Here is an 18166-nt window from a genome sequence, read left to right on the forward strand (position 1 = left end):
GAGACATCCTGCCAGAGGAAGCCGGGGGCTGACGGCAGTGCTCACACCAAGGCATAACCTCCATCCGAGTGAGGGCAAGGCCAAGCAGACAGGCCTCTGAACTGTGCAGGTCAGAGGGCAGTGCCCACCAAGGATGATGGGAAATGGCCCTGATGTGGGAATCTAACAAAAGATTAGTTGTTGGGCTTCGGGGAAAGGCTGTGTAAACGGTGGTTTCTCTATTGTTTTATGAGGTCAGAATCTGGCCCGAGTAGCTAAGGCTGCACTTTTCTGTGGCAAAGAATCGTTCCCACCATGCTGCAGTTTGGCCTCCAAGACACAGCGTGCTGACCTGCTTTTTTGGTGTAAAGATGAAAATGGACAGCTGTTCTAAACTGGCTGAAGGCCCAGCCACACAGAGAGTTACGGAACTCAGTGTTCACAAGATCAGGTGGTTGTCCTTCAATGAAAGGGGTGGGGAGAAACTTGAATGATGGTAGAAAGGAAGTGGGGGCGGCCAAAGGTCAGGAAAAGTGGAAATACTAATTCACCCCTCAGACCTCGGACAGCTATTTGCTTAAGAACAGCTGGAAGAAAGTGACATGGAATAATTGCTTAAAAAAGCAGGAGAGAATCCAGATTCTGGTTACTTTCGAGAACCTTTGGACATGCTAGGTTCACTCCTGGGGTGTTCTGGGGAAGGGGGCAGGGCTGGTGTTAATTATCTGGCCCTAATGGGCAGATCTCCATTCTCTAGAGAACTAGTTTCTGAGTCCATATTAAAATATACATTCAGCTTAAATGCTTCATGACTCGAATTGGATTTCCCTGACTTCAAGTGATTTTGTGTGAAAGACTCTGCAATAAAACTGATCTCTAGCTGGCCCTGTGCTGGGGGCTGTGGGGAAAATCATGCAGCCTCTGGCCTCAAGGTCGCTGAGTTTTCCACAAATAGCCTCCTTGCACCTGTATCCCTGTGTGGCTACGTGTACCCACAAATACGGCAACAGGTAAGGGAGGCATCATTGGTGTGTATTCACCTCCTGTGCCGGGAGAAATAACTCAGACCTGTGCTATAGTCCACCCCACCAATATTCCACAGGCTCTTTTCTCTGATTCAAGTGCAAGACAATTTTCATTTGTCTCATACTGAATGAAAAACAGGATGATTAATAGGTTCATTGAAGGACTCATTTTAAATAGGGCTTAGAAACTAGACCTTTCAGAACTTGGGGTGAAAGCAGGTTTTGAGGAGGACAGTGCATTCATGCCGGGGCTGCCTTCTCAGCCTTCCTGTTAGGGGCAGGTATTAGTATACCTCACTCCTACAGCAGTAGTTCATTCTCAGCCCTGGGGAGGGGTCCCGTCCCAGGCCATTTGAATCACAGTCTTTGGGGCCTGGACACTGCTGTCTTTAAAATCTCATCAAAGCAGTCTAACTGTCAGCCAGGGTTAAGAAACACTGGCCTGGAACCTCAGCTTAGCTATGACAGAAAAACTACAAGGACACGTTAAGAAATTATTCACTGCCCTTGGCAGGAGCTGGTTTGAAACACACACAGTGACCCCTGCAAATATCCTGGGCCTCAGATACCAGGCTGAGAAAATCCTGGGCTCTCTGGAGAGGAGGGAGAAGGGGCCCTGGAAGCAACCTCCCTCCCACAGGGACTCTGCACGCCAACCATCCTTGACCTTGGCTCTCGAGCCAGCCGGCCTCTGGAGCTCCCACTTGGTGGTCCTGATGGTGGCCTCGCTGTGCACCACCTGGGGGGCCCTCCCCGTCTGTAAGATCTCCAGGAGGGTGGACTTGCCCTGACGCGGAGGACCCACGATGATCATCTTCATCTGCTTACACTTTTCCGCTTTCCGCAGCTGAGCACGCAGATAAGACAGCACTGCTTTGGGGCCTGTGCAAAATCACAGTTGGGGAGAGTGGATGCTGCTGCTGACATATAGGAGGGAACATGCTCACATCTCTTGAGAAACAAAGTCCTGTCTGGAAGGAACACTTTCTGTGTGTTCTAATTGGGTGAGTTGAGAAGACTATTGGGTCTATGGAGGGAAGGCATGATATGAATCACCCCAAAAGTGAAGTCTAAAAGTCAAGGATCTAAAGACAGCATCCTTGCTCCTACAGGTCATAGATAGTTTGATCACATGGTCAATTGCAATACAACGGTCCACAGCAACCATTGATTTCTGGATAACTTTACAGCATCTTCCCAAACACGGGAGCCAGAGGTGGGCTCCATAGGTCCCCCAGCTGTTTCCACCCCAGGTCCTTAACAACTGGACTTGAGTGCCTTTTCGAGGGGGTGATGCTGAGGAAGCCCTACCTTCTTTTCTAATCTCTGCAGGCACATTGTTGACGTTCAGGTCTTCAGTGTCCAACTGCCAGAGGTTGCCCAGCTGCCCCAGCTCAGGAGGGAGCTCTCGGAGGCCAGGATTGCTGAGGGCACACACACACCATGGGAGAACACACACACAGCAGCCCATCAGCCTCTGGGGCCTGTGGGGGCCACTGACAGTCTGTACCCCAAGCCCAACATCTTGGGCCCTGATTTCAAATGTTCCATTTAAATACAAATTCCAAAGCCTTTCTCCCTGGGAAGCCAGTGGTACAAATGGCAGCTCTGTCTTCTGCAAATCCCCATGGCTTAGAACGGGGTCCCCTCCCCCAACTTTCCCATCTCTTCTATCATTTACACTATCCTAAGGATGATCACTACCTCTTCTTGACAAGGCAATGTAACCTGAATTATTTTATATTTTCATCAAGTTTTGCACACTGTCTGAATCCCCCAGCAATGCTTGGCAGTAGGTACTTAGTAAATGAAAGGATGGATGATTGAGGAGTTCTTCTCATTATAAATGAGTGAAATAGCAAAGAAGGCATCATTGCATCACTACCTCTGCCTTCCCTTCCCTTGCCTCTTTGACTAAGCCTGGCTCTGAAAATCCAACTGCTGCTTCTTGGTACATAGGTGGATTATTTCTCCCTGGCTTCCGTGTCCTCAGGTGGTTTACACAAGGACATTCTGCTTCCCTGGGCCAGAAGAGCCAGTGCAACTGCTCTGGCTGTGTACTTACTTTCCCAAGTAGAGTTCTGATAAGCTCTTCAGTAGGCAAACCGAGGGTGGGACTGCATCCAGGTGGTTGTCATTCAGACAAAGGACTTCCAAAGACTCACTTAGGAAGGCAGGAAATTCCAGCACACATGCTGCAAAGAAATGGCAAAGCAGACTGTACATTTGAAAATAATTCTGGACCATCACAGTGTTGGAGGTGTATAAACTGGTACAACCTCTGGAGGGCACTTTTGACAAGTTTATCAGAATAAGGTGCTCATCTCATGGACCCAGGGATTCTAATTCTAGGAAACAGTCCTACAGACATCCTGGCATGTATGGCAAAGATGTGAGAACAAGCACACTCAATGGCACACTTTGTAACAGCAAAGGTAGAAGACAGCTTATATGTCCACCCACAGGGACTTTGTTAAACGAGTAATGGGATTATATACAACTATTACAAAGCACAGGGCAGGTCTACATGTATGGGTATGTAGAGATACTCAAGAGCTATTGGTAAATCAAAAAAGCAAGGTGTGGAATTAGGTATCTAGAAGGCTTAACTTGTGTACCACAAAACATATGCAAACATGAGAGCAAACACCCTCCCATGAATTTAGGTATGTTATATGCATGTGTGCATACACATTACAATGCACATATGTATGCTATATGATGTTATGTGCACATACCACAATGCACACATGCATACATATGTCATATGAAGTTATGTGCATGCACATATGTTATAAGGTGTTATAAGCATGTGTACACATACCACACATGCACACCCATATGTATACATTACATGCTGTTATAGGCATGTGTATACACACCACAGATACACATATGTGGTGTATATGTTATAATGTATGTCAGACACAAACACAGTTGCTACCACAGACACATGAAATTCCATAGTTTTCTCTGGAGAAGGGAATTACTAGTGTAATGGAGCAGGACCCTATGGGGCCTTCCCAGAACAGTCCCTCCGAACCCCATGTCCTCCTCCTGCCTCTTGTCGGTGGAAAAATTGTAGCCTCCTAGGCTTCCCCAAGTTCCAAAGAGTACATTTCATCAGAGAAGTTGAGAAAATGCAGAAAGAAAGGAAAACAGTCAAGCAAGACAAAATAATAGTTTAGCTATTAGACAAAGTCAAGGATCTTTAGTTCCTCCTCAAGAGCTATAGATAATATTCTGAGCCATGTCCTTTGAGCTGTTTTGCAGATACTGAATCCCCCACCAGGTGGAAGAAGTTAACTGTATGCTGCCCACAAGCACATAGTCCCCAGACCGGTTGGAACCAGAAGGTTGATGAGGTTGACTCCCGATTACCTCACCACCAACCAATCAGGAGAATGTCCACTAGCTGATCACACACCCCATAATCCCCCTCCCTCACCCTGTCTTTAGAAACCTTTCCTTGAAAGCCTTTGGGGAGCTCAGGCCTTTTGAGCACTAGCTGCCTCGACTCCTTGCTTGGTGCCTGCAATAAACACTGCACTTTTCCTTCACTACAACCTGGTGTCAGTAGATTGGCTTTACTGCATGTGGGTGAGTGGACCTGAGTTTGTTTTGGTAACACTAGGAGACTGAATATTCACTCCATGCCCTTTGGTGCAGTTCAGAAATTTTGTTTACCATATACATGTATTACTTCTTCAATTAAAAAAGCTAGTTAACTGAAAAATAATAATGTGGGCTTGGTTTTTATGCTTCCTAGGATGGCATTCTCTGAAAAACAAGTCAACTCTCTAGTATATTTAAGTAATTTCATTAATTAAGCTAATTATGAGATTACTATTAAAATCACACCAAATTTGCTGTTTCCATGGCACCAGAGTGTGTGAGTTGAGAAAGAATGTGGGGAGAGCTTGGAAACCAATGGGAATCAGAGGGTTGGATTGCAGCAGAACCTCTGAAGTGCCTTCTCCTTTCTCCTAAGGCAGGGAGAGCACACCCCTGAGGGTCCCTTTCAGCTCAAATTCAAGGTAAAACAACTGCCTCAAAGCCCTCTCAGTCGGTTCTCTGCCAGACACATGAGATAGAGAAGTTAGAATTCTTTTGCAGGGCTGAAACGATGTTCCTCTGCCCTTGATCACAGCTCCTCCCTTAACTCTGGCTTTTCTCCACACATGTAGCTGCAGTCTCAATGGTAATGGGGTAACCTGGCATCAGAGAATGTTCTGGGCGAGATGATAACAGAATACAGATACTGGCACCTGGAAAATTTGCCCAGCTAGTGCCACGCGAATGGCCCCTATGGAAATAAATGTGTAACAGACTTTTAAAGACAGCTTTGTACTAGTCCTTGTTCTACAAGAAAAATGTTCAAAAAGACTTCTTTTTTTTTTTCAATGAAAAAGAATGATCAACTTCAGCCCTAATTCCCATGGAAAGAACATCAAGAATAAGAAAGGCTCACTTTCTTCCCAGAGAACATGTTCTGAACACATGGCTTCTGTGTTTTCCAATTTTAAAGTTTCACCTTGGTGTTTATGAAGCCTCTTTAAGTAATGGACGGATGGAATAAAGGACCTATACTGCGAACAGAGGCAACACCTGACACAGACCTCCTGGCCCAGAATGGAAACTCTGGAAACTGGGCTGGGCAGAGCACAGCTCAAGGTATTTATGAGCCGTAATTATTTATTCATAAGCTATTTATGACTCGGCTGGTCTGAATTTTACTGTAAAAATGGCTGTCCAAATTATTTTTGGACAAGGCCACTGTGCCAACATGACTACTTGAATGTACATAAATCTAGCTGGAGTTTTACTATCCATATGCAAACAAGTATAGATTAATCCCTTACCCGAGGTCAACAGCCTGAGAGAATAACCCTGCTGAGGAAAAGCGTTTGCAGTGGGTCTCTCCTTTTCACCAGGTGTGGGCCTCAACTTTCTACTCGAAATTGAAAAAATCAAGAGGCTTTTGTCATGTGCCAACAGCACAGCACCATCCATCTCTGCCAGGGAAACTCCCAGAGGTGTGGCCCCTCCCCTAGCTCCAGACACATTCCTGCGGGCCACCAGCAGGACCTCCAGAACACAGGTACATGTTTCTGTCCCACTTTTCACTGTGTGCCTCTGGCCTTGAACTCTGGCAGTTTCGAGAGAAAGTGGCTGGTCCCGCAGGGTGCTGGGCGCACCTCCTTGTGCACATCTCTATGCTCTGCATTTCTAGACTGGAGACACCTTTCTAGTCAACTGCAACCCCTGAGGCTTGACCCACAGCGGTGGAAGTGTGGCCGAGATCCATACTAGCAGCTCTTTTCGTGCCTACCCTCCTGTTTGGGCATCCATGAGAAAAAAGTGTTTGCTTCTCCTTCCTTCCAAGTGAAATCCCTGTGTCTGGACTCAATTTACAAAGTCTTAAAGGCCCTTTGTTTTGAAAAGGATCAGTTATGAAATTCCAAATTGCATTTCCCTAGTAGCAAGGTTAAGGGCCTTTCCTTTCTTTCTGGGCCATCTCGACTTCCTTTCCTGTGAACTGTTGATATTCATCGCCCAGTTTCTGCCTATTGGGTTGACTTTAAAAAAAAAAATCAATTTGTGGGCCATCTTTGTATATTAGGGACTGAAGCCAATTTATGTTGCAACAATTTTTGTTGCAAATATTTCCTCTCAGTCTGTTTGCATTATGACTTTGTTTATGATGCCTTTTACTGAACAAAGATTTTCCATTTTTACAACACCCAAGATTTTGCTCTTTTTTTAATGACTTCTGGATTTCCCACCTAGCTTTTAAAGGTCTTCCCAAATTATACATTTATTCTCTTAAATGTTATCTTTCTTTTATGCTTCAAGCTAACATCCGCATGGAGATGTTTGTAACTGATGTAAGGTAGGGCATCTAGTGCTGTGCTTTCCCCCCTTTCAGCTGGACAAGCAGTTATACCAGCACTATTTATTGAAACAATAAAACGTTCTTTTTCCCACTAAATTGAAAGGCCACCTTTATCATATATTAAATTCCTATATTAGGTCTATTTTTGGACTCTGTTCCACTGATGATGTGTTACTTTTTCAATCCTACGTAAAAACACTCTTACATGACTGATGTATGCATATCATATGTATACAGTAGTTCATCAAAAAAGGGCAACAGGTAGGCAGACTACTTAGTTCACCTCCTGCAAATGTGTCTTGGCCTCTGTGGCATTTCTTATCCCCATCTCACACCATCTATACTCAAAGAGCACTTGTCAATATAGATTGATCAAGCTGAAGAAAAAAGTTATATTACATTTAAAACAACCTAAATATTGGTTCCAGTTCTATGGGACAGTATCTAGAGGGATATATCTGTGAGTGTTGATGGCTTTAGAACTCCTGGTTTTCAGATTAAAAAAGAGGGCTGGTGATTGAACTTGAGGGACAGGTCCACAGCTCCCCCTGTACCTTACGGAAGATAATGAACAAAAAGAACTGTTTTCCTAGAAACATTCTCTGCTGAACTGGCCTTGTTGTGTGACCATACAAACACTCTAGGAAAAGTTCTGTTTCTAATGAGTTTGGAGGAAGACCTCAAGCTCCTCCAGAATCTCAGCCCAGCCAGGACAGCCTGCAGGGCCAAGGGTGGCTGTGTTCCCATGTGGACCTCACAAGATGCCATAGTGTGGCAGTAAGGACTTCATAGTACTGCCCCCGGGCCCCAGTGCTGGATTCCACAGTGCTGGCTGAGACCTGGCTCTTGCACTCAGTAGCCATGTGACCACATCAGTCAACCCTTGTGCTGCAGACTGAATTGTGTCCCCTCAAATCCATATGTGGAAGCCCTGACACACAATGTGATAGTTTAGGAGATGAAGTCTTTGGGAGGTGATCAGGTTTAGACAAGGTCATGAGGGTGGGGTCTCCATGATGGGGTTAGTGTCCTTATAAGAAGAGATACCAGAGGGCTCTCTATCTCTCTCTCTCTGCCACATGAGAACACAGCAAGAAGGCAGCTGTCTGCAAGCCAGAAGGAGGGCCCTCACCAGAAACTGACGCACCCTGATCTTGGACTTCCAGCCTCCAGAAAAGTGAGAAAATATATTTCTGTTGTTTAAGCTATGCAGTCAGTGGTACTTTGCTAGGGAAGCCTGAATTGAAGACATTCTGGAGGCTTAGTTTTCTCATCTGCAAAATGGAAAACCACAACCCATACATCACATGATGGTTAAAGAAAGACTGACACATGTAAGGTATCTAGGGCAGTTCTCACACCCTGCAGGCCATCCACACACAGTAGCTACTAGTCTTACTGGCTGCAAACAGGAAAGGGGGTTTCAGGACACTTGCAGGCCATCCTGCACCTGTGCCATGGGCACAGGTACTCCCAGGGTTCTGAGTCAAGCATGGGCACCTCTGGCATTCCCACAGGGCACTGCAAGGGAAAGCCCAACAGGAGGGCCATCCGCCTGTAGGAGAGCAGGGGCAGGGCCTGGCCCAGCTGTCTTATCTCCCAGCAGCAACACACACACCTGCCTCTGTCCCGGAACGCTGGCGGCCTCTGGTGGTAAAAAAGGAAATTCGCTTTGTTTTAAGTACATCTTCATTTCTGCAGGGAGAAAAAAGTCAAAATTTGAGGAAAGCATGGCAAAGACATTTCTATTTTGGCTGTGATTGTACAATGCCACACATAGAGAAGGGAGAAAATTCCATCGGCAGGGTGTTTGGGGCCCCTGCAGCTGATGTGTAAGCATGAACAACACAAGTGGTGCTCAGAAGTCTTTTCGGAAAAAAGCAAGCTGGCAGGACTGGTGGTTTCCACTCCTGAGCTTTTCCATCTCAGGCAGGTGCTAGCATTTCTGTGCCTGGCAGGAATGCTCATATCAGTGGCTGTTACTTCATGCTGTTCACTGAGGGAGTTCTCTTAGGAGTATAAGTTCCACTGAGATGTTGCAGAAGTGGTCTTCAGCAAGTGAACCAGGAAGGCTGGCCTTCAGGGCCCCAAGGACCAGCAGGGCTCATCCCCAGATTTTCCCCTTTAATTAGAAGACCTTGGAGGGTACTTTTTATTCAATCTCTATACACATTGGTTAGTGACTGGCAAAAACTTTTGAACAGAATGATAGGTGAGGCAAAAATGAGGAGATTCTCCAGGATCCTTTAAAAATTAGAAATGGGAGGACACTGTTTTGGGCTGAATTGTGTCCCCCCCCCATTCATATGTTGAAGTCCTAACCCCCAGCCCCTCAGAATGTGACTGTATCTGGAGATAGGCCTTTAAAGAGGTGATCAAGTTAAAATGAGGTCATGAGAATGGGCCCTGATCCAATCTGACAGGTGTCCTTATAAGAAGAGGATCCTCCTTTATCAAAGATAAGGTGACCATATGTGTGTGGGTTTATCTCTGGGCTTTCTATCTTGTTCCATTGATCTATATTTCTGTTTTTGTGCCAGTACCATACTGTCTTGATTACTGTAGCTTTGTAGTAGAGTCTGAAGTCAGGGAGCCTGATTCCTCCAGCTCCATTTTTTGTTCTCAAGATTGCTTTGGCTATTTGGGGTCTTTTGTGTTTCCATACAAATTGCCAAATTTTTTGTTCTAGTTCCGTGAAAAATGCCAGTGGTAGTTTGATAGGGATTGCATTGAATCTGTAGATTGCTTTGGGTAGTAGAGTCATTTTCACAATGTTGATTTTTCCAATCCAAGAACATGCTATATCTCTCCATCTATTTGTATCATCTTTAATTTCTTTCATCAGTGTCATAATTTTTGGCATACAGGTCTTTTGTCTCCTTAGGTAGGTTTATTCCTAGATATTTCATTCTTTTTGTTGCAATGGTAAATGGGAGTGTTTTCTTAATTTCACTTTCAGATTTTTCAGCATTAGTGTACAGGTATGCAAGAGATTTCTGTGCATTAATTTTGTATCCTGCTACATTACTAAATTCATTGATTAGCTCTAGTAGTTCTCTGGTAGCATCTTTAGGATTCTCTATGTATAGTATCATGTCATCTGCAAACAATCATTAGAGGAATGCAAATCAAAACTACAATGAGATATCATCTCACACCGGTCAGAATGGCCATCATCAAAAAATCTAGAAACAATAAATGCTGGAGAGGGTGTGGAGAAAAGGGAACACTCTTGCACTGTTGGTGGGAATGTAAATTGATACAGCCACTATGGAGAACAGTATGGAGGTTCCTTAAAAAACTAAAAATAGAACTACCATACGACCCAACAATCCCACTACTGGGCATATACCCTGAGAAAACCATAATTCAAAAAGAGTCCTGTACCAAAATGTTCATTGCAGCTCTATTTACAATAGCCAGGACATGGAAGCAACCTAAGTGTCCATCATCAGATGAATGGATAAAGATGTGGCACATATATATAACGGAATATTACTCAGCCATAAAAAGAAACGAAATTGAGTTATTTGTAGTGAGGTGGATGGAGTTAGTCTGTCATACAGAGTGAAGTAAGTCAGAAAGAGAAAAACAAATACAGTATGCTAACACCACATATATATGGAATCTAAGGAAAAAAAAAAAAGGTCATGAAGAACCTAGTGGCAAGACGGGAATAAAGACACAGACCTACTAGAGAATGGACTTGAGGATATGGAGAGGGGGAAGGGTAAGCTGTGACAAAGTGAGAGAGTGGCATGGACATATATACACTACCAAACGTAAAATAGATAGCTAGTGGGAAGCAACCGCATAGCACAGGGAGATCAGCTCGGTGCTTTGTGACCACCTAGAGGGGTGGGATAGGGAGGGTGGGAGGGAAGGAGATGCAAGAGGGAAGAGATATGGGAACAAATGTATATGTATAACTGATTCACTTTGTTATAAAGCAGAAACTAACATACCACTGTAAAGCAATTATACTCCAATAAAGATGTTAAAAAAAAAAAAAAAGAAGAGGAGATCAGGACACAGACAGGCACAGAGGCACAGAGGGAGGACACAGGGAGAAGGCAGCTGTCCCCACGCCAAGGAGAGAGGCCTCAGGAGAAACCAACCGCACCGCCACTTCCATCTCAGACTTCCAGCCTCCAGAACTGTGAGAAATAAATGCCTGTTGTTTAAGCCGCCCAGCCTATGGCACTTTGTCATGGCTGTTCAGCAGGCTGGTAGAGACACCATCCCATGGGTCTGTTGACTGGGGTTACACACACATTTGAGCACTTGCTGGGGACAGAGACCCCTGCTTACCTGCCAAATTGATTTCTGGAGAGATCCAGGGTTTTGAGTTGTCTGCAGGTCCACTTCTCTTGAGGTGGCAGTGCCACCAGCTGATTTCCCTGTAACTTCAAGAACATGAGGGCCTGGGACAGAGGGAGGGAGAAGCAAAGACGATGTCAAATACCAAAGGGGCAGAAGACCTGAAGGGAACGTCAGTTCCCTGGCAAAGGGAAGCCAAAGGATTATAATCGATTCACTGTCACAAAGATTCCAACCGTGTGGGGCTTCACAGTGTCTTAAAACTCATAAAATTATAGCAAACAGAGCAGATGGGATAATTAATAGAAGATCCTTCCCTTCAGATCAATGGGAGGCAATTATTCAAGAAAGAACGGAATCTAAGTACTTATCAGAATTGAGGTTTCTTAAGAGTGACAATTATTTGTGGACCTGTCCTGGGAATAGTGGATGAGTCTGAAGGTCCTGGAGGCCACTGTGTTACCACAGGAGGGGGGTGGGCACAGCATGATGCCTCCTTGGGCTGGCCCAGGTGATGCCCTGGACAGGGGTCAGGTGGCATCAGTGACACCGAAGGTGACCCGCCCCAGTCGTGCACCCTCTGCTGGCTTGACACTGATGCCTTCAGAGTAATGCAGAATTTCCCACCTGGGGCTGGCCCTGGGCACCAAGTAGTGAATAGGATCCATGCTCTGCTTTCAAAGGTTCCCAGTGGAGTGGGAAAAACAGACAGATGTGTGAACAACCTAAAGGTAGAAGGCAGCCCCATGCTGGGACACACACGCACGTGTACACACACACACACACACACACACACACACACACACACACACACACACACGGCTCTGGTAAAAGGCACTTCCTGAATTCACATCTGGGAATTCCAGTTCTGCCACTTCCGTAGAGGGAGGGCAGGGACAAGAAGGCCCCGCCCTGCCGTGCTGCCAGGGCTTCACACACCAGAAGGCCTGGTGGGCTCACCCTGGAGCCGGGAAGGAACAGAGCCAGAGGTCAGTCCGAGGGGCTGCTGGGCTGGGCCTTCAACTGTCAACACTGAAGAAAATTCTAGAGGATAAAAATTCATCATCCTGCCACCCCCCCAGAGCTGTTTCATTTTGCACATTTCCTCTCAGTCTCTTTGCACACAACCATGCATGACTTTGACAGTTAAACTTTTCTTTCAACTTTTTTTGTCTTGAAAGCTCGGAAGAAGCACACAGGTTTCACTGCAATGTGGAGTGATTTTCTTACAAAAGCTGAAAATGAGAAATAAGGTGCTATTAGACTTACATCAAGCTGGAAAAGTCCCAGGGGAACTTCTCTGAGTGTGTTTTCTGAGAAGTCCACATCCTTAAGGTGGTTCTTCCAAAACACAGCCATTTTGTCTGGTAGAGATTCCAAGGCATTTTTGGATGCTTTGCAGCATTTCTAGGAATTTGATGAGAAAGAGAATTAATTAGCTTTTTAAATGCCGTGGTGTCTATGATAAAGACTGTTTCCAAATTTAATGTTAAAAACAAGACCATTACAATAAGGCTCTGTAATAAATACAATTCAGCTAATTAAGAGGCTACAGACTATCCTTGCCCCATTTTCCTGTCCTTGCTCCAAGGAAGGGATGGGAATGGTTTCCTGGGGAGACCAAGGTGGCTCATGGTCCTTTCCCTTCCCTCAAGAACATCTGGCCCATTGTCCTTGGAAATAATGGGACAATTCAGGACAGTGCTCTGAAGAGGAGTCCATGTCCCACACAAATATGCTTAAACTAGAAATGTTAATGTTAGAGACGGAGAATTTCCACATTTGCTATTGAAAACAGCAATAAAACACAAATATTCTTTATGCTGTTCCATCTGTTTTAACAAGCAAACTTCCCAAGAGACAAAACCACGATTTAATGGGCAGCACTATGGATGCAGACTATTCTTCTCTTCTTTATTCTTATTTTACAGCTGTCCTAAAGAAACGACCCCACCTTTTGGACAGAACTCATCCTTGGGCCAAAAGTTCAGGCTGTAGCTGTGGAAAGTCCTGTGGGTGTTACGGTGCGAATCTCAAACCCAGAGCCAGGTGCGCTGGCTCTTGGGTGAGTTACCTGCCTGAGACCCTCAGCTGCTGGATGCTGAGTAACATGCTTGTCTATAACACAGGACACCACTGCGTGGCCGCCGAGGGGATGCAGTGTGCCCCGCACCCACAGCTCTGTGAGGCTGGCATGGATGTGGACTGACAGCTCCTTTCACGATTTTCGGCAAGTTACTAACCAAGGGGCAGGCCCAGGCATTTGGAAACACCTTCACGTTATTTCTGGAGACGTTCAGACAATTGAGTGACTTGAAAGAATGAAGGAAAAGCGCAGGGAGTTCTGTCAATTTATTGTCAGAAATATCGAGTTCCTGTAGCTTCCGCAAACCAATCCAGTTCGTGGCTAGGGGAAAATAAAAGAGGATGAATTGTAAAAACAGCCCAATCAAGAAGAAAATGACAAAATAAGTCAGGTTACTGATGCTAAAACATACCATTTTCTTCTTCAAACAATTTTTCCAAATAATTTTTTGAAGCTGTCAGTTTTTGAAGTTTTGAGAGATGCAGGAATCCCGGTGGGAGGTGGGACAACTTGTTGCTGGAAATATCAATTTCGAGTAGCCTGTAGTTGGGGGAGAAGGAAGTCAAGGCATCAGAAGAAAGAGGTAAAGCATCACGGGTACATATTTCTCTGTAAACATGTTTCTTTTTCTCCTTGCACAAGGATAAAGAATGTGCATTGAAATATAGCAATATGATTTTTATTCATTGCATTACTGTCACTATGTTATGTGTAGACAAAGAAAACCAAATCTCTCTTTGGTGGTTCCTGGTCTCATTGACCAATAGGGATGTAACCTTTCTCACATATGTGATAACAGAACAAGCTGGTGCCCTGGAAGCTCCTGGAAGTCCAGAGAGCAGTGCTTTTAACCTTTTGGACCCTCAAGTCTGTCCTGGTTAAAGACCCCCACTCCGTGGCACTTGTTTAATTTTTTGTGCAGCCTTCTTTCCCATGAGTTACTGCTGACCCTAAGCTCTTTCCAACATTCTTTTTTACTTAACTTAGAGCCTTAGCTTTTGAAATCAGCTCAAATCCCATATAGAATGAGGCTTTGCAGGTATGATCATCAATACATCAGTGAAGGTAAGGTCCTTCCTCTCCCCATGCAGCCTCAGCAGGAGGCTTGGGCCTCTTCCTAAGGCCTCCCAGAAAAGGAGACAGGAGCTGCCTACACCATCAGGCTGCTGCCAGAGTCCTGTGAAGTTAACTGTTTCTCTGAGGCCCTGCCCACTTTCCTTGGGAGGTGGACCAAAAGCTGGGTTGTCTGGGCCCCATTGTTTCCACCAGCCCCTTTCCTCTGACTCCTGTGTGCAGGAACAAGACTGGGCACCTCAGGCAAGCAGGCCTGCGTGGCTGCCAGCAAGTAGTGGAAACGTGGGCCAGACGAGCCACCCTACTAGACAGATCTTTCTGCATTCATGTGGAAAGGAGGTGGGGACCTTGTGCCCAAGAGCTTGCATAAGGGCAGGCAGAACTTCCTTCTCTTATTTTAGCTGAAAATCTGTTTTCAAAAGCAACAACTACAATCAGGGAGCATGACTGCAGGAAGAGGACAGTGCAGGAGGAGGGTGGTGGTGGCAGCCGGGGCTCAGATGGCCAGGGCTCACCCCAGGGGCTGCAGGGCAGGAGCCCACCTGGAACAGATGATTTCGTCTGATGACTTCACGCTGGGCAGCTCCCCCAGGTGGTTGTCTGAGAGGTTCAGCTTCCGGAGGTTGATGAGTCCCCAGGGGATGATGGAGGGGAGGGATGACAGGCAGTTGGCAGACAGATCCAGCTCCGTGATCTGGCAGGAGATGTCAATGAGCCAGTCCAGATCCACCCAGGGCAGCTTGAGGTGGGACCATTTCACACGAAGAGCCTGGATATTGGAGAAAGGGGAAAAGCACACACCAGCGATGAGCCCAGGGCTCGTGCAGACTTGAAATAAAGCAATGATTTATTCAAGTGTGAATCTGTCTGTTCATCTCAGCAGAGTCCCGAGAGGTTGGGACCACGTTGGCCCTGAGGAGGTACCTATGCCCTCCTGCACCTGCAACCCGAAGGTAATCTCTGCCCAGCTACAGCTACTCACTCTCCAGCCTCTAGAGGGAGCATGTGGGCTTAGCATCACCTCTTAGAGGGCTATCACCCTCAGGGGGGAAACACAACAGGAATGGCCCCTGCTCTGTACAGAGGAGCCCACCCAAGCTTGGAGCAGCCTCCCCAGACTGCAGAAGAAGGCTTAGACCCAAACCTGGTCTTCTCACTTCCCTTCACGGCACTCTTCCCTGTGATTAGAGCAGTTGCCGCCTGCAGCTGCTTACACCACGCTGGGTGCTTTGTGGATGAGCTGCTTCCAGAGTGAGAGACTGAATATACAGACAATGGCCAGACCATATATAAAAAAGAGAACTTTGACCCACAACCTGCAGCAACCTACCAGGAAACTAACCCCCTTATCTATAATAAAGAGTCCAGGAAGCCAAACTTGCCAGAAGTCATACTGCAATGTCTAGTAACAATCCAGGAAGCTAAACAATAACTTCTGTAACAATTGGCCCCAAATGTCCAGGACTTGATTGATAAGTGACAGCTTCCCTAATTTTGTCCCTGCTTCCAACTTAGACTAACCAGGGAAAGGCAAATATGCCCCCTAACCCATCACGTAGGACGCCCCCTTTCTAGTTAGCTGCCTCCAGCTTCCCCGTCAATAGCCTCTAGTCAGGGCACACCTGAAACCTTTCCTTTATCCACCATAAAGCTTCCCCACTCCTCTGACAAAATGCAAGTGACAGTGGCTGACTCACTTGCCACCAAAAGCTCTGAATAAATCTCCTTTGCTTTTCTCATTTGATTGGGTCAGAAAGGCCAGCAGTTTGCTGGCATATGGTGGTAAAAGAGATCTGGTTAAATGTGTATGAGCAGGGCTTTTCTCTTTTTTCTTGATCATCAAAGAATTTGGGGCTCAGTGAGGTTTCTGGGAAAGGAAATCGGCTTTTTGGCTTGTTTCTCTAAAGCAGCTGGAAATCCATATCAGAAAATTAGAGAAACAAAAATTAGTTCTTCACTAATGGGAAAATGTAACAACTGGGAAAGACACCAGAAACATGGGGTAAGTTTGCTTTCAAAATTGGCAGCAGCAGACAGACTTCCTTATCTGGCCACAAGGTGGCGATATGTGCCTTATCTTTGTCGCCCCCTTAGCTAACTTGCCAGGATTGGAAAGGCTCGGTCTACTACACCCTCTCAAAGCTCTGGTCTTTGAACCAAGTAGATGAGAGGCTCTGTCTCTGTCTGCCTGTCTCTCTCTCCATTCACCTGGATGAAGAGAGACAGTTGATGGTATACTGGATTTTGGGTCAAGAGAATGGAGCTTTAGTCTCAGTTTTTTGTTTTGTTTTGTTTTTTGGGGTTTTTTTAGACTTGACGTGTAGGCCTGTTTTTGTTGTCATTATTGTTTTCCCCCATAATTTTCTATTTTGAAAAATTTCAGAACTGCAGAGAAGTTGAACTAGGACACATGATTACCCATTCATACACCCTGCACTGTAGACTCACCAATTGTTAATATGTTGCCACATCTGCCTTTTCTTCTTTTTCTCTACACACATATACAAGCACACACACTTTTCATTTATCTGCTGAGTCATTTGAAAGTAAATTATAGCTATCATGGCACTTTACACCAACATATATCTCTGAAGAACAAGAATATTTTCCTATGTGACAACCATATATTTATCATTTTCAAGAAATGAAATCAATACATTATCAAATCCACAATCCATGTTCAAATATTCCCAAATACCCCAGAAATGTCTTTTATAACTATTTTGTATCTTGATCCAGGATCCCATCAAGAATCACACATTGCATTTAGTTGACATGTCTCTATTTTCTTTAATCTAGAAGAATCCTCATGCTTTTTAATGTCTTTTCCAAATTGGGCATTGTTAAGTTTTCAGGTCATTCTAGTTGTCTTCTAGAATATTCCATAATCTGAATTTACTGAGTTGTTTCCTAATGTTTAGATTCAAGTTAAGCATTTTTGGCAAAAATCTCAGACAATGTTGAGTCCTACCAATTGAACTCCACCAGAGGGCACCTGATGTCAGGTTATTTCACTAATGGTCTGATCCCTTGGTTAAGGTGGTATCTGTCAGATCCCTCCTTTGTAAAGTTCCATTTTACTCTTTGTGATTAATCAGCAATCTGCAGGGTGATATTCTGAGACTATCTGTGAATATTTTATGTTCCTACATCAGTTTACCCAGTGATTTCAGCATCCATTGTTGATCAGGGCCTGACTCACTTAGTACATTTGTGGTTACAAGGTGGTAATTTTTCTAAAACTACCATTCTGTCTACATTTGTTACCTGTCATTCTTCTGTACAGAAGTATGTCCCTCCCCACCCGTTTAAATATTACTATGGACTCACAGATCCTTTTTAAATTCAAAGTATTATAATTGATTATTATCATTATTTCTTTCAATGGTCAAGTAGTCCCCAATTTGACCACTGGGAGTCCCATCAAGGGGACTTCTGTGTTCCTCTGACATATCCCTATCAGTTTTGGGTACTCACTTACTTCCTGATAAAATAAGATGTTCAAGTTTCCTCTGGTCCTTTCCAAGTACCAGCCCTGATTCCCTTTAACAGAAAATGGTATTTAGAAACCAAGATCTAGGTGTTGGGTATGCTCATTGCTATTGGGTTGTCACTGCTTCTTGGCCCATTGATCCAACACAACCCTATATTTAACATGAGTGCATTCTGATGCCTCCAACTTGAATCCAGTCACATCGGCTTCTTCCTAATCTTTACATAAAAATTCATAGTTGTGTCACCCTTCACCTTATTATTGTTGGTTTTAATCTGTTAAATGAGCAGCTT

At 45.0% G+C, this 18166-nt stretch overlaps 1 protein-coding gene across 10 annotated transcripts in view; it reads right to left on the reverse strand.

Annotated features, from left to right (window-relative positions):
* The window catches only part of LRRK1 (leucine rich repeat kinase 1), a 118275-nt gene that overhangs the window by 35088 nt on the left and 65021 nt on the right, over positions 1-18166 (reverse strand). For 9 of the 10 annotated variants that reach the window (XM_082385126.1, XM_082385128.1, XM_082385124.1 and 6 more), the window contains exons 7-15: positions 14896-15149; positions 13719-13846; positions 13464-13627; positions 12490-12627; positions 11212-11324; positions 8519-8595; positions 3070-3199; positions 2316-2428; positions 1672-1886 (exon numbers count right to left, since the gene is read on the reverse strand). In XM_082385126.1, coding sequence (XP_082241252.1) covers positions 1672-1886; positions 2316-2428; positions 3070-3199; positions 8519-8595; positions 11212-11324; positions 12490-12627; positions 13464-13627; positions 13719-13846; positions 14896-15149 — 1332 coding nt within the window. The remainder of the gene's footprint in view (positions 1-1671; positions 1887-2315; positions 2429-3069; positions 3200-8518; positions 8596-11211; positions 11325-12489; positions 12628-13463; positions 13628-13718; positions 13847-14895; positions 15150-18166) is intronic. The other variant, XM_082385127.1, reaches the window with a different exon arrangement.

The sequence above is a fragment of the Balaenoptera borealis genome, assembly GCF_965194805.1.
Source record: "Balaenoptera borealis genome assembly, chromosome: 3".
Lineage (NCBI taxonomy): Eukaryota > Metazoa > Chordata > Mammalia > Artiodactyla > Balaenopteridae > Balaenoptera > Balaenoptera borealis.